Raw genomic sequence first — 17,306 nt, 5'->3', positions numbered from 1 at the left:
AAGGCTGTAAAGTGTACTGCTGAATTGAAGTTTCCTTTTCTATTTAGTGGCTTCGGAGCCCTAATTTGTTAAATGTGCGGACCAGATGAGTAGAGACCAGTGCCTTTTCCAGATGTGACAGTGTACTGGTTTTTAAAGCACAGGTGTTGCCCCCACCCAGAACGCATGGCGAGTTGCCATTGAAATGAGATGATCCCATGGGTCACAAATATGAGGTGGTTGCTAAATTCCCTGGCGAAATGAATGAGTTTTGTCCCTGGTGCATGGACTGCATGTGCCCGACAGCAGCTGCTCTCCAGTGCAACGAGGTGGCCATAAAGTTTGAAATATGCAGAACATGGAACAGATAAACAATACCATGGAAACGCAAAGAAACAAAACTTATTGACTCGAAGTAATCCTCACTGTTGCACTTTATGGTGGTCTACAAAGTTCAACTGAATCTTCCAGAAAGTGATTTCCAACATCTGATCAAACATTTAAAAGCAACAAAATTTTGTTCATGCTACACAGAAGTTCATCAGAACACTAAGCTAATACAATGCCTTTATTTATTTTATGTACTACTTAAGAAATTTTCAAAAATGATCTAAATATCAAGTACTTAATATTCAGAAACTTGTTGGATTCTATCATCATAGAATCATTGAATCCTTACAATGCAGAAGGAGGCCATTCAGCCCATTGAGTCTGCACCAAGAACAATCCCACTCAGGTCCTATCCCATGTATTAACCCTGTTAGTCCCACTGACACCAATGGCAATTTAGTATGGCCAATCAATGTAACCCACACATCTTTGGACTATGGGAGGAAACCGGAGCACTTGGAAGAAATCCACACAGACACAGGGAGAATGTGCAAGCTCCACACAGTCACCCAAGACTAGAATTGAACCTGGGTCCCTGGTGCTGTGAGGCAGCAGTGCTAACTACTGTGCCATCATGCCACCCGAAATGTGGTACACAGATTAAAGCATATCACCAAAGTACCATAGAATCCCTATAGTGCAGAAAGTGGCCATTTGGTTTATCGAGTCTGCCCCAACTCTCTGAAAGAGCGTTCCACCCATGCCTTCCCCTCCGTCCTTTACCTGAAACTCTGTAATTTAGCATGGCTAATCTACACAGCTTTGGACTGTGGGAGGAAACCGGAGTGCCTGGAAGAAACCCACACAGATGGGGAGAATGTGCCAACTCCACACAGACAGTCACCTAAAACTGGAATTGGACCTAGGTCCTTGGTGCTGTGAGGCAGTAGAGCTAACCACTGCACCACTCGCTCAGTGTGCCCATCTTAATTACATTTACGGGAAACACATGATGAAAATAGGAATAGAAATGTAAGTGGATAGCATTACATAAAGAGGAATGGGAGGAGGCACCTATGGAGCAGAGGCTTTGGCACAGACTAGTTAGGCTAAATGACCTATGCTGCAAAATCAACTGCATGTGCCGTATGCAAAGTAAACCTCTATTCTGAATATCCCACAGAATAAGTTTCCAAAATCAGCTGTGGTATTACACAAAGTTTGAGCTGAGGCTGAATGCTCCTTCATGGCAAGAGAGGGAGACAGTGACATTTATGGAGAGAACGAGAATCGAGATAATATCGACCTGAGCTACCTGGTTGGTTGTAAAGTGATGTTGGCAGATATCGGGACCGAGTGAATTTATCTCAGTTAGTATTAGGTTTATTCATGGTTGGGTGGACAAGAAGAGAGAAAGGGAGGAATACCTTATCAAATTTTGAAAAAGATGCAATCAGATATATTGGGGGTGAACTTACCAGAATTCGGCAGTGTTGGTTGTGGCGGGGAAAATGGAGTGAATCCTACCGACAGATCCAGCGTAATTTCTGACCAAATCTGGAGCCTCATTGACAAAAGTTTTTATGGCCATGAGAATCACATTGCACCCGTGAAGGCCTCCATCTGATACACTTACCACAGCTCAACTTAATCGTGCCAATGGCTCCATATAAATGGCTTCCCAGCATTTGTTCCACAGCAATTGCAGGTGATGGCAGCTAGGAAGCCTGCACACTGTTTCTCAGAGGGAGCCCTGACCAGACTTCTGGATGGAGTGCAGCAGAAGCGGGATGCACACTGCCCCACTCCAGGAGAAGGCCTCCCATCAAGGTCACCAATCCTACCTGGGATACAATTCAGTCCTGGTGAGTCCAAGCTCACTGCAGAAGAGGATGGGGCAGCAGTGCCATAAGAAGATGAACTATCTTCTGTGCTCAGCCAGGATAAGTGAGTGTCATGAGATTTTTCCTGGGCTTCCTCACACAGTGCCATCTTCATCTCTCACCCAGCCACTTCGGGCTTTGCCAACACTCCCCCCCCCTTCCCCAATCACCATGTTCTCTCCTACTTGCTGCCATGCTCCTCACACTCCAGCTCCCACTCAAGATCCATACCTGCTACACCTCATCGCCATCCTAAATGTCAAGACCCCTGCCAACACACTTCCTATCTGTGTCATTGCAGGACAAAATCAACCACAAAAAGTGTGAGCCAGCTGGACTCAGAACCCTCACACCATTTGAGGAGACAGCCCTCGTGTGGCCAGGGAGGAGGAAGAGTGTGAACGGGGGGGTGAGGGGAGGGAGCACAGACAAGTGTGACATTCTCAGGACATGCTGTCATTCCTCAAATTCCAAGTGCGTAATCAATATGCTCTCCTTTACCTGCTGTGAAACACTGATGCCATCCCCCCGCAGGCAAAATAGCCAAACAGGCTAGACCATCCTCATGCCCCTTGGGCCCTCCAGACACGTGCAGTTCAGAGATTATTCTTTAATCAACATAGCACCTAGCAAGATTCACCTTACATATGTATGCATGGAGTGTGTGTGTGTCACTTTGGAACACTGAGGATATTTTAAATCTAAATGGTTCTAATTTCTTGTGTCTCTCTTTGACCTGTAAACAGCTTATCAGACATAAAAATCCACAAGTTTTCCCAGAACACTGATATCCTATCACAAAGTGATTTTACTGCGCATTTTTACATATTTAGAGAAAGTGCTTCTTAATACTGCTGGAGCTGTTCACAATCTCTCTCTCTGTGCTATTCTTAAATCTATCCTTGTTCTTTGCAAATTGACACCTGCAATCCAGAGAAATGTATGATTTCTCCATGACAGTATTGTCAATCTCTTGAGAACAAAGTGCTCCTTGTCTCAAAAGTTTCTGGGTCTAGTGTCACCACTGTAGGTGTGTGCGTATCTGGCATTTCCCTAATTAAACAGGTCACATGAGCTGTTGCTGGGTGAGCAAATGGCATCACCAAGATATATTCCAGGCATGCCACTTGTATTGAGTCCTGGTATCTATTGTTATCTATTGGTAAATGGATGGTAGACTTGATGGATTTGGTTATGTCCTGATGACCCTGAGAGATGGTACCCTGATTCCTTTAAAAAAACAGTAATCATTGTTCCATCCAGACATTCTACAAGACCTGATGACCAGTGGACCATAGACGCACTGACTAATTTGGCAAATCTTCTGTTAGGGAATGCAGATGTTTCCAGATAGTTTTGTAGTATGCTGAATCCTCCTCAAGTATCAGCAAAAGGGTTGGTCTTATATCTCAGTGTCTGAGATGTAAGTGCCATCTGTCTCTCGGTGACTGTAAACATTTGTTTAGAGAAGTGCTCCCGAGATCTGAGTCTGCAGACTCAAGAATCAAAAACTGATTGTTATGGTGCCTCCAAACCCCACTGTCAGGTCTAAATTTTACCTCTGACTCATTTAGCTTATTTTGGCTACCCTGGTGAAATTGTGAAATTTCCTCCTGGATGACAAAAAACTCCTGTGATTCAAAGAAGCGATACTCACTGCAACAACCAGCTACCTCTGCTGATCCCAGGTTGCCTGTCTTTCCTGCTCCATCTCTTCTTCATCATTTCTTTGATCCAATGCCATCTTTGCCACTCAGCTTGCCTACTTCAAGAAGTGTTTATGTTGCCTCATTAACTGGAAAGTTTTATATCCTGCTTCTGCACGTAACCTCTTGTGTTTCCTTCTGACTTCCTAAACCTCACTGCCCCACCCCACCTCTTTCACCCTGCTCGGCATTTACTCCTCATTCCATGATTTCAACAGAAACAATAAACAAGATCAGTGCAGAGAAGAGTCACAGATTCTCTGTCAGCTGTTACACGCTGTAGAGGGATTCTTAATGGGAAATCCTTTCCCACAATACAGCAGGACCCTGAGCAAAGCTGAGTAATGTTCACAGCAAATACTTTGACTAAGCCTCCAGAATATTAAAGTGATTGATAACGTAGTTCAAGTAATATCAGCTTTCAATAGCAGCAAAGAAAATGAGCTTCTCCAGGTGAGAATCACACCTGGGACGTACTCTCACACAAAGGGTGGGATTTTCCGGTCATGCTTACCCCGAAACTGGAAAATCCCACCCAAGATCAATGGAACATTCCATGGTCCACCCCCTCGCCCGTTCCAATTCCTGTGGCAGATGGATCGGGAAAATTTGCACTCAAGTCAAAGTCGGGCGCACGATCACACTTGCTTCTAAAGCCACCCAGGATCCTAGTCTGCAGCACAAAAACGCATAAATAGGGTAAGACCTACTTAGTTAGCCCCATTCCCCTGCCCTTTCCCTTTCCCTGTAGCCCTGCATTTTTCTTTCTGTACACATAATTATCCCATTCCCTTTTGAAAGCCAATTTTGAATCTGCTTCCACTGCACTCTCAGGCAGCGCATTCCATATCCTAGCTATGCACAGAATAAAATGGGTTTTCCTTATGTAATCTGTATTCGGGTAGAATAAAACAAGTTTTCCTCACACAACTTGTATTCAGGCAAAATAAAACAGGTTTTCCTGACACAATCTGTATTTCTTTTTCCAATCACTTTTTGCAATCACTTTTTCCAATCACTGATAACTTTTTGCTTCTGATGATTTATGCAAATGATTTATTTGCTGTGCTTGCTAGTCAATGCCTCTATTTATAAATCGCAGGATCTTAAATCCTAATTAACTGATTTCCTAATCTGCTCTGCTACCTTCAATGATTTGTGCTCTGAAGTTCCACTGCTTCTGTGGTTAATGACTGCGGTATAGTTTCCAGAGATGGAGACGTGTAGCAGATACAATAAGTTCCAAGCCATTACATGTGTCACAGAGCAAAGGTCTGAAGTGCCTGATAACATCAGCTGACTGGCTGAAATGACATGCATTGGTAGTCTCAATAAATATTGTAGCTTTCTGTGTTCTGCATATCATGATGTTTCCACTAATAGGGAAAAGTAGAACCAGAGGGCACAACCTCAGGCTGTAGGGATGATCCTTTAAAACAGAAATGAGGAGAAATTTCTTCAGCCAGAGAGTGCTGAATCTATGGAACTCTTTGCTGTGGAGGCCAGATCATTGAGTGTCTTTAAGATAGAGATTGATAGGTTCCTGATTAATAAGGGAGGTCAGGGTTATGGGGAAAAGGCAGGAGAATGGGGATGAGAAAAATATGAACCATGATTGAATGACAGAGCAGACACGATGGGCCAAGTGGCCTAATTCTGCTCCAATGTCTTATAAAGGTTGGAGGAGTGAGAGGATCATTGTCTCACATCTGGAGGAGGATACCCAGGAAGATCAGGAATTGGGACAGGCTGGTCTGCCACCAGCTTCTGGAGTGCCCTCTAAGTCTGCTAAAATGCAGTTGAGTTGGGAAGAGGCCTTTAATTGGCCACGTAAGTGGCTCAATTAGGCACTGAGTGGGAGGGCTGGATGGCAGGACAGTGATGGGCAACCTTCCAGTGCCATCATGCCATCTTTCCCATCTCCCAACCTGGTCCCAAAAGCCTGGCAAAATCCAGGTCGGTGGTTGTGCTTGGATTGAAGAGATCCCCCCAAAAAAAATGTAAAGTTGGGCAATGGAGTTGAATTATTCTTAGAGAACCCACCAGTTCGAAGAAACTATGATTCATCCAGCACCAGATTCAGTTTCAGGGGCAGATTGTCTCAGTTTCCCCCCTGAATTTATTTGCTGGAGTTGAGCACCTTACAATGCAGTTTATTTTGCTGTCTTCATTTCACAAATGTGGAACGTTTGCCATTGGGATAAATTGCTCTCCCTTTGATGAAACTGTTTCCCTGACATGATGCTTTTCAACAACTTGCTCGGACGCTTTAATCTCCCACTGGGCTCTGCAGGAATGTTACTTCTCACTGGAATTTTCAGCTGAATTTATGTTTCCCTTTGCAGCTTATTCCAATATTTAAAATTTTTGCAAAGACTTTTAGTGAGGTTCTCATTTCCTGAAGCTGACACATTCTAAGGCGTTAGCGAGACCACACAAATAGTGCTGTTTCCAATTGTAGTCACGGCACTTACCAAGAGATCCACTAGCAGTAGAAAGAACACAGTGAGACCGTTTTAGATCATTCAGCTAGCATTAAAACTTATCAAATTGGCTTTAATATTAGAAAAAGCCTAAAGAGAGCTGTGGTTTAAGTTTTTAAAAATGCAGAGAATTAATAATCAGGGTTGTCCTCAGTGGCAACGTTTCAAAGATAGAGAGAAAGGTGAGCTGCCACAATCAATTATTACTTGCCCCATGGTGGTCCTTAGAAGCAGTATTAAAGTGGAACAGGCACAAGGGAAAGCTGACCTCAGGGAGCCTTTTGGATGTGGCTAATGAAGAAAAAGCGGCATGCCACAATCCTGGCAGCTAGGGCAAAGGGAAAGGTGGGAATGTGGCTGTAAACATTTCTATGACCATTTTCCATCATTTTCTGGTGCCGTTCCACCTGAGCATCCCGGCTGTAGGGAGATGTTAAATATGTGGGGCGATACTTCATGGAATGGATTTGTGGTGCTAAATGGAATAAAATCATAGCAGTATCTGAAGAGCATTTCTATTGGAAGCTGAGGCTGAGCAATGTTGTCCTGAGCAGCTGCCCATCTGGAATTCCTTTGTCTGTTGTCTCCTTTCCACTCACTGTTCTGGACTCTGGTAAGGAATGGGCATCTAGGCCATTTTAGTCCAACTGAGTCCTTGGTATCCAAACCTGTGTTCCGTTGGACCCCTTGTAAACTGCTGAGTCACCAGGAATGCAGAAGATTTTATATGGAGTCAATAGGCGACAATTAAAAAAAAACAAATTCTTGCTGGGCTTGTCCTGGACTGGCTTGTTAGTGCCACTTCCCCCAATGATTTTTCACACTGTGTCCAAACAAGCAGTTGATCCCCACTGGCAATTTTGTAATTAGTTGACCCATCCTGAATATATTTTCTACTCACTCGTGGGACATGGGTGTCTCTGGCTGGCCAGCATTTATTGCCCATGCCTGGTTGCCCAAGGGCATTTGAGAGTTAACCACAGTGCTGTGGTTCTGGAGTCACATCTAGGCCAGGCCGGGGTAAGGACAGCAGATTTCCTTTCCTAGGCGGGTAGAATTAGGGACCTTGCGGTGAAGGATCCTCTTGGAGAGAGTGATCATTGTATGGTGGAGTTTCTGGTGCAGATGGAGGAGGAGAAAGTGGGTTCCCGGACACGCGTCCTTTGTTTGAATAGAGGGGAGTACGGTAGGATGAGAGAAGAATTGGCGAATGTGGACTGGGGGAGCGTGTTGGAGGGAGGGTCTGCTGAGGAGCAGTGGCGGATCTTTAAGGAGATCTTTCTTGGTGCTCAGCAGAAATTTATTCCGATGGTCAAAAAGGACCGTAGGAGGAGAGGTAATAAGCCGAGGATAACGAAGGAGGTGATGGAAAGTGTTAAATTAAAAGCGGAGGAATTTAGAGTAGCTAAGAGTAGTGGGCGAGAAGAGGATTGGGAGAGGTTTAAATGTCAACGAAGATTGACAAAGAAGTTGATAAAGGAGGGTAGGAGAAACTATGAAGCTGGGCTAGCACTTCATATAAAAAAGGATAGCAAGAGTTTTTATAAATATATAAAAAGGAAGAGGCTGGCTAGGGTGAACGTTGGTCCTTTAGAGGATGAGAAAGGGGACCTAGTGGTAGGGGATGGGGATATGGCTAAGGTATTGAATAACTTTTTTGTTTCTGTATTCACAGAGGAAGATGTGAATAATTTGCTGGGTGTTAGCGATGGAAAGGTGGTAGGACTGGAGGGTCTTAATGACATTACTGTTACTAGAGAGGCGGTGCTCGACAGACTGGAGGGGCTGATTGTGGACAAGTCCCCAGGACCGGATGGAATGCATCCTAGGGTTCTGAAAGAAATGGTGGAGGTTATAGTGGATGCCTTGGTGGTTATTTTCCAGACGTCGCTGGATTCCGGGGAAGTGCCGGAAGATTGGAAAACGGCTAATGTTACACCGTTGTTTAAGAAGGGTGCCAGGCAAAAGGCGGGGAATTATAGGCCGGTTAGTTTAACGTCTGTGGTAGGTAAAATGTTAGAATCCGTCATTAAGGAGGAAATTGCAAGGCATCTTGAAGGGAATTGCTTGATAGAGCAGACGCAGCACGGTTTCATTAAAGGGAAGTCGTGTCTGACAAATTTACTGGAGTTCTATGAGGATGTGTCTAGGGCAGTGGATAGAGGAGAGCCGGTGGACGTGGTCTTTCTGGATTTTCAGAAGGCGTTTGACAAAGTACCTCATAAGAGGTTATTGCAGAAGGTAAGGGGACATGGAGTTGGGGGTAGGGTGTTAGCGTGGATAGAGGATTGGTTGTCAAATAGGAGGCAGAGAGTGGGGGTCAACGGGTGCTATTCGGATTGGCGGATGGTGACTAGTGGAGTGCCCCAGGGGTCGGTGCTGGGGCCTCAGCTTTTTACCATTTATATAGATGATCTGGAGGAGGGAACCGAGTGTAGGGTGTCAAAATTTGCTGATGACACCAAGACTGGGGGAACGGCAAATTGTGCGGAGGGTGTGGAGAGTCTGCAGAAGGATCTAGATAGGCTGGGCGAATGGGCCAGGAAATGGCAAATGGAATTTAATGTTGGCAAGTGTGAGGTGGTCCACTTTGGTAGGAAGAATGGTAGGAAGGACTATTACTTACATGGCGAAAAACTGCAGCAGGCAACGGTGCAGAGGGACCTCGGGGTCCTTGTGCATGAGTCGCAAAAACCCAGCTTGCAGGTGCAGCAGGTGGTCAGGAAGGCGAATGGGATGCTGGCCTTCATAGCGAGGGGGATTGAATATAAAAGTAGGGAGGTCTTGCTGCAGCTGTATAGGGCATTGGTGAGGCCGCAGCTGGAGTACTGTGTGCAGTTTTGGGCGCCGCACCTGCGCAAAGATATTTTGGCCTTGGAGGGAGTGCAGAGGAGGTTTACTAGGCTGATACCGGAGTTGAGGGGGTTGAGCTATGAGGAGAGGCTGAATAAACTAGGCTTGTACTCGTTAGAGTTTAGAAGAATGAGGGGAGATCTCATTGAGACATATAAGATGATGAATGGGATGGATAGGATAGAGGTGGAGAGACTCTTCCCGCTCAAAAAAAACAGTAGGACTAGGGGGCACAGCCTCAAGATAAAGGGGGGGCGGTTTAGAACGGAGTTGAGGAGGAACTTCTTCACTCAAAAGGTGGTGAATCTCTGGAATTCTCTGCCCGTTGAAGTGGTGGAGGCTGCCTCGCTAAATATTTTTAAGAAGCAGGTTGATGGGTTTTTGATAAGAGAGGGGATTAAGGGTTATGGGGAGAGGGCAGGAAAGTGGAACTGAGCCACGACAGATCAGCCATGATCTTATTGAATGGCGGGGCAGGCTCGAAGGGCCAGATGGCCTACTCCTGCTCCTATTCCTTATGTTCTTATGTTCTAAAGGACATTAGTGAACCAGATGGGTTTGTCCAACAATCGACAAAGGTTTCATAGTCACCAGTAGATTCTTAATTCCAGATATTTTTTAATGAATTCAAATGCCACCATCTGATTTGAACTCGAGTTTCCAGAACGTTAGCTGGGTTTATGAATTAATAGTCAAGCAATAATGCCACGAGGCCATACTTCCCCATTCAGATACTCTACTGGGCCCAGCAGACTATCAACGTGAACTTGTTAACTATTCTATTATCAGTAATAAAATACTCAAAACGTTTACTGATTCACTAAAGACAAGCTATCAATATACTGATGCTTACATGAGTGAATGTTTGTGCTTTACTTTACCACAAGAGTCCCCTTTATGAGAGATAAGTGATTGATATTCATAATATCGTGACTTGAATTCACAGCAGCAAACATTCCAAAAACGACAATTTAATATATGAAGTACATTTTATTTGATTAGAAAACAACTTTGTACATCATGATATTAAGTATTTAATTTTGGGCTGGATAGCGAACATAATAGAACTTTATGTAGCTTTAAATATTAATTTGTAATGTATATTTATTTCAGTAAGTTTATCTCTACACATTATTGAAGGCACTTTGTACAAAAAGACCCAAAAATACAAAAGTGAAAGTTAAATTGAATCATAAAGCAAATTACATAAACACACCAGAATGTTAAATGCTGTGGTAATCAATGCTTTACTCTGGCTATTCTTATCAGTGCCACCTAAACTAAAACGAATAAGGTCCCACCACTATTGTCAACCGCAACACAGACACAGTCCGGTAGTTCATTACAGCATTGACTGTTGACATCTCCAGATCCACAATGTACTCCTTTGGTCCTGTTAAAGGCTTCACTAAGACAAGCATTGCACTCACATTGCTTGTTTGCTGCGTGAATACAGAAGAGTGAAATAAGAATATAATAAAGACATTTAAAAAAAGACAGCCGGTTTAAGTCATTCTATTTGAGGCATTTGCTTTGTTGGGACCTCATGCTTCCCTGGCTCAGAACGCACAACTCCAGATCTTAGCAGGTGTGATCAGCCAGACGGACCAGTTGAAGCAAGTATCATATAATCCAAAGTAATGTTGTGGCCTTATTTTTAAAGAAACACTTGGATCAGCATTCTTGCACAGAGCAGCATGAGAGCCGGTTCGGGATAAGGATTGGTCCCTTCTTCCATTGGCAGGGACATGTGAGAATTTCCATCTGAATGGGGTAAGTGGGCAAAGAACTGCACCCATAAGGCATGGACCCTCAGCAGAAAGGCAGGGATCAGTACTGGACACCACTGAACGTCAGTATTGAACATCATCCAGGAGTAATGACAGGGGCTGCACCCAGGCACACAGTGCTTTTAGGTAGACAAGGCTATTGTTATGGATAATTACATAGGGTCTCGAGCTAGACAGTTGTATTATGGAAAGCTCAATGTGGAAAGCTACAGTGCTAAATTTATTCTGGGGGCCAGTGGAAATTGCAATATTTGTTGGGCTTTCCCATTGCAAATACAAGTAACACTTGCTTTTGAGGATAAATTGATATTTTAAAAAAACTTGTGTTCAACAACAATTTAGTTTAAAGACTATAATGATCACAGCTCCGAAAATCCATAGCTCTTTTGGTATAATTCTCCAGGGTGCTATTTTATTGGATGAGACCTCCACCAGTCCCAAACATGGCAGTTGGTACAAGAGAGCTTGGGGCTGCAACTTCCTGTGACTGGGACTCAGAACAGCACAGCTAGAAATACAGCTGGTCTGATCAGGAATACCTCCACAATGTCAATGACTCACAATAGGACTGTGGCCTGGAGGCCCAAAGAAGAAGCAGCGGAATTTTAAATAAATTTTAAAACTCCTCCCCTCAGAAGGAGGAGTGAGGGGGCAACAAATAATATTTCTTGGAAGACGGATTCCAGGAACCTCCCACATCACTCTCGAGCCAGGGACCAAGCAGAGATTAGTGTTACCTTCTGGCCTCTTCAGCAGGTATACACACCAGTGACAGGATGCCATCCATTAAGAACCAAATGGGGAAGATCCACTGGGAATTACTCAGCCGTTTTGCAGATTTTTGGAGCCCACCTCTTTAACAAAATCAATACAGTGGTTGATAGGGAAATAAAAGAATGACTCACCCTCAGATAGAACTCGCCTTCATTTCCAGAGGTGATCTGGAAGGTGTTGAAGGTGTTGGGGTAAACGCTTGTTGCTTGAATTTGGAAGATATCAGAGGGCACAGATCTATCTGATCGAACATTCATGTATTTGTACACATAGGAATAAGGCTGATCCTGACAGGCTGCATTTGCTGCTGGACATACACAGCGACTGAATGGAAAAACAAAACAAAACCCGCATCATTAAAAATGCAAAAGCCCCCCGTAGGCCTCACCCCCAATAGGCTCCCCCCGGCACTGCCCTATGTCCAGTAAGCAGTGCCAAGATGTCCCCTGGACTTTGCCACTTTGCCCCTTGGGCAGTGCCTTGGGGGCACTCCCCCTCTTACTCGACCTCCTGGGGGGTCTTCATGACCTCCCCTCACTCCAGCGGGGTTCGGCCATATGCTCCCTGTCAGTGGGGAACTGTTGCAAACTCTGCTGAAGTGAAGCACTCCTGGTGGGGTGGGGGATAGACGAGTGAGACCGGAAACTTCAATCCCAGGCCTGTTAATGATATTAAAATTTTGATTTTGATATGGAGATCAGCTGTGTGCGAATTTCCAGTGCAGAGCTGATGATGCTGGAAATCAGGCAGCCAGAGATGCGCTAAGGCCGTGATGCCCAGCGGGAAGCTCACTAAATAGCCTCTGTTGATGTCTCCAGGCTCGCTGTGTTGCTAAAGCAGTGCAGTGGGCTGGGAGAATCACCCCCCTGGTTCTTCCTAAACACCAGGAAACAGAGACTGATGCCCCACCCTGTGTGTGGAATTTTCTGATCCCACTTGCTGCCGGGATCGTCCGGTCTTACTGAAAGTCAATCTCCTGCATCAGGCCCCACCATCTTGGGGTTGGAAAATCCTGCCATATCACCAGGGAATGAACTCATCAATAGACTGCATGGCAACTGAAATCAGTAAGAGTAAGCCCTCTCCCAGCTCTGTCTCTGCTTTAGGCCCACCAGTGCTGGACCAGACCAGGTCCAATCCATTGGGTGGTGCCTCTACTGCTAATGACAGTGATTCTGTACACTGCGTGCCATGGCTGGGAATTCTTGCAAGAACAATCATTTTTACCTACAGTGTGAAGTAGTTAGAAACCTTTCTATCATGAAGCATTACATTGGAATTCTGGAAGCAGAGAAGAGGAAATGAAAGGTAGTGAAAGGGGTGAAATGGATGATATGGAAGTAAAAAGGCAGTACAGGAGGGCAGTAGGTGACAGTGAAGAGGGAAAATGGGTAGTGGGAAAGAGTGAGGATGGAAAAGTGAAAGGAAAAGGGCAGGAGGGAAAAGAGAGGGAGAGGTTGGGAGTGATAACTTAGTGAAGGTAAGGGGGGAGAAACTGGAGAGTGGTCAGGTGGGAGGATGGAGAAGAAGTTGCCAGTATTACCTGAGAATAAGTGGGGAGAGAGAGAGCATCAGCATTAACTTGGAGTGGGCAGTGGAAGAGTATCGGCCTGAACAGTGAGAGTGAAGGAAGAATAGCAGCTTGAACTGGTTGAAGGGGAGAGGAGTGCACTGATGCAAGGGGAAGGAGATGAAGAGAAGGCCCTCGTCAGATGCTGTGCAGTTGGAAGGGATATTGTCCCTGTGAACTAGGTTAGGAGGAGCCAGTAAAATTAATCTTTTAAAAATTTATTTGCCAATTTATTCCAGTTGGTTTGAAGATTGTAAAAAAAAAAGTGCTTAAAATGAATCAGAACGTATCATCATCACATCAAATTTTACAATGTTTAGAGAAGCCTAACCCAGACTCTCCAAAAAAGAAATAACATGTTTTACAACACAGAAACACAATGCTATTTACCATTAGGGAAGTTGAGGATTGGTCAAGACTAACTATTTTTATTTCAGTATTGATGAACTACTACAGTCATTAATAAAATGCTGACCTGAAGTTACATTTCAGAGAAAGGAAAGGAATACTTATATGTGACATTTCCAGTATTTCATTTGATAGTTTGACTTGGAACTCACCAAGGCAATAGGTTCCAAACCCACTGCACTACCATCTAGAAGGACAAGGGCAGCAGACACATGAGAACACCACCAACTGGCAGCTTCCCTTCAAGTCACTCACCAACCTGACTTGGAAATATATTGCCATTCCTTCACTGTCACTGGGTCAAAATCCTGGAACTCCCTCCCTGACAGCACTGTGGGTGCACCTATGGACTGAACGTGCAGCTGTTCAGGAAGGCAGTTCATCACCACCCTCAAGGGTAATTAGTGATGGGAAGTAAATGTGAGCCTAACCAACAAAACCCATATCGCTTGACTGAACAACAAAAGCTCCACTGATTTTCAAATGTTGAAAATTCTGCTTTCATTTCCATTTGCTTTCCACCTATATCTCGCATCAAGATTGTTGGAAAAATGTTATTACTTACTTTTCAGACATCTGAGTATAAGGCTCATGGCATGGATTTTGAGGGTAACATCTATATCCACCATGATAGTTCCAACATTTCTCTTGTTCCTCACAAACACTTCCCGTTTCACACTCATTTATATCTGTTTTAGGGAAATTAAAATGGAACATCGGAAAATATCAAGTTAGGGCAGGATGATTATCCCTGAGTTACGATAAATTGTTGAAGAGCTATTCTGGCACTGTTCATGCGTCACTCGTGAGGTAGCAATTGCTGCAAAGACAGGAATAATCAAGGCATTTCAATTCCATAGAGATTGATTATTTAATAATGACACCAGTTTGAGATCTATACACACTTTGTGAAAGATGGAGCCCATAATGCTGACAGTTGTCAAAAGAAAAGAATATTCCTTTTGGATGTTCTCTCATTTGCTGGGCTATTCTTTTCCAGCATTCTTCACAGCCTTCAGTCCTTCATATTCAACTTGACTGAAGTTCTGATTCTAAAATTGTGCTCCATATAGAGTCCTTCATCACCATGCCCTCATCAATCTGCACTAGCTCTTGGAATTGCAGCAAAGTCTGAGAACCAGCTGATTTTAATGGCAGGACACAGTGATTAACACTGCCTCACAGTGCCAGGGACCCTGGTTTGATTCCTGGCTTGGGTCACTGTCTGTGTGGAGTTTGCACATTCTCCCCGTGTCTGCGTGGGTTTCCTCCCACAGTCCAAAGATGTGAGGGTTAGATTGATTGGCCATGTTAAATTGACCCAAGTGTCAGGGGATTAGCAAGGTAAATATGTGTGGGATTATCAGAATAGGGCCTGGGAGGAATTGTAGTCAGTGCAGACCAGATGGACTGAATGGCTATCTTCTGCACTGTAGAGATTCTGTGACTTTCTGTGAAGGTTGAAACTGGAGAGAGATTGTGGGTGAAGCGACTGCAATAGGTGAGATCTCAATTGCTGGGGATGGGCTGGCCGGTCACAGGGATGGAGGCAGATCACTGTAAGGATGCTGAGGGTGAGGGAAGCACTTCTTGGTGATGTTTCATTCCACTAAACCAGTACAAATAGTTGTTATAATTATATAAGAGCAAAATACTGCAGATGCTGGAAATCCGAAACAGAAACAGAAATTACACAAAATACTCAACAGGTATGGCAGTATTTGTGGAGAGAGAAACAAAGTTAATGTTTCAACCCTTTGTCAGAACATTTTTCATAATGTTTTCCTTGTGTCAAGTTCAACAACTTCAGCCCCTAGTGTTGTGAATATCTAGTTCATAGTTCATGTTTACATTTTAAAGACATTTTAGTTCTGGGAAGATTATTGTTGCAACGATAAAGTAATTAAAATGCTTGGCTTTAGTGATTGCCAGAACACCAAAAGAAATCACAGTTCAAAAGACTACTCAAATTTGTTTAACAGAGTCAGGGTAGAAAGAATAGAAAGGAGAGAGCTATAAAACAGCTGGTGCACTGACCTACTGGAGAACTGGAGATATAAGGTTTACACTGCTTGCAAAGGAGTGCAGTCTAGAGAGATGTTATTGTTTTCCAAGTTAGAGCAAATTAATTTAAAGGGATTCAGTGAACCCTGAAAGGTTATAAAAATCCATTTACCTTATCAGATCTAATAGAAAATTGTAAATTAGGGGTAATTGATCTTCAGGTTAGTTTGAGGACAGCCCAGAGCAGGTTACATCATTATGGAGACAAATGGAGTTTATGGAAATTCTCTGGTTTCAATTTATATGGGTGTTTGCTGGAAGAAGTTAGTTGCAGTTTGGACCTTCTGTGGTTTTCAGCTCACTGAGAGAAATCAGCCAAAATACAGGACAGGTAGACATGCACTGAAAGCACAGTAAAACCCTAACTTCAAAACTGATTTTGTGGAGGACAAGTGAGGTTTACTTTCAGTTTGGAATTTGTGAAGAACATAAACTGGAAGATTGCTTAGTTTGAAGCCAGTGGGAGGATCTACAAAGGGGCTTCTGGGTCTTAATGCGAAAGAAAGTAAACAGCTGAATTAACTTTGAAGTATTGGAAAAATAACCAGAACCTCCACATCAAAAGAAGTTAAATGCAAGTTTTACCTCTGAGAATAGCTGGAACAGAGAACTGCAGCACACGTATGTGTAGTCCCCACAAAAGTAAATAATTTAAACATTAATTTGTCTTTCAGTGAATTCTTAAGGGAGGTAGGATGTAAACCTGAATGCCTAACAGATATAGTTATAAACCTTATCGTCCAGATATAGTGGACATTTTGTTTGCACAATAAAGTTAACAAAAGGTGAAATCTTGTGGAGTAGTTCTATTGGGTAAAACATGGGATTCAGATTTCTTTTTAAATGTTAGTAGTCGCTAACTGAATCATAACACTGCAATGTATGTTATATGCAGTATAATATATAATGTGGTCATTTAGCACTGGTGTAACATATTAACATGGAAAGCTGACAGATTAGGGGATCTGGTATAATAATGCGGCATTAACTATGGAAATTGCTCTTGATAAAATATGAACCATCTTTCTTTTGATGCAGAGAAACATGAAAAGGGTGACTGTATTACTCAGGTAAACAGTCTGCTAGTGGAATGAACATTCCCTGCCAATAGGCTAAACATTGCTTGCTAATCAGTTACAGTATTGAACTAAAAACGGAAAAGGGCTGTGAATCCATAAAAACACAAGAGATAGGAGCAGGAAGAAACCATGAGGCTCATCCATTATTCAATATAATCATGGCTGATCTTTGGCATTAACACCATTTTTCACCCCCTTCTCATATTACTTCAGTCCTTGAGAGACTGAAAATCTGTGTATCCCAGCCTGAAATATATTCAATGATGGAGCATCCACAACTCTCTGAGGCAGAGAATTTCAAAGATTCACAGCTTTTTGAGTGAAGTAATTTCTCCTCATCTCAATCCTAAATGATCAGCCCTACACCTTGAGACTGGGCGTCCATGT

At 43.5% G+C, this 17,306-nt stretch overlaps 1 protein-coding gene across 2 annotated transcripts in view; it reads right to left on the bottom strand.

Annotated features, from left to right (window-relative positions):
- Positions 1 to 10,231: 10,231 nt before the first annotated feature.
- LOC145350927 (EGF-containing fibulin-like extracellular matrix protein 1) overlaps positions 10,232 to 17,306 on the bottom strand; it is a 103,079-nt gene continuing 96,004 nt past the window's right edge. For both annotated transcript variants that reach the window (XM_080200400.1, XM_080200401.1), the window contains 3 exons: positions 14,342 to 14,465; positions 11,930 to 12,122; positions 10,232 to 10,676 (listed from right to left, as the gene is read on the bottom strand). In XM_080200400.1, the coding sequence (XP_080056526.1) occupies positions 10,515 to 10,676; positions 11,930 to 12,122; positions 14,342 to 14,465 (479 nt within the window). In that variant the 3' untranslated portion in view covers positions 10,232 to 10,514. The remainder of the gene's footprint in view (positions 10,677 to 11,929; positions 12,123 to 14,341; positions 14,466 to 17,306) is intronic.

This window comes from Carcharhinus amblyrhynchos, chromosome 12 (genome assembly GCF_965287045.1).
Source record: "Carcharhinus amblyrhynchos chromosome 12, sCarAmb.v2.hapA, whole genome shotgun sequence".
In the NCBI taxonomy this organism is placed as follows: Eukaryota; Metazoa; Chordata; class Chondrichthyes; order Carcharhiniformes; family Carcharhinidae; genus Carcharhinus; species Carcharhinus amblyrhynchos.
Note: the sequence above shows the minus strand (reverse complement) of the source record. Positions and strands in the feature narration are given on the sequence as shown.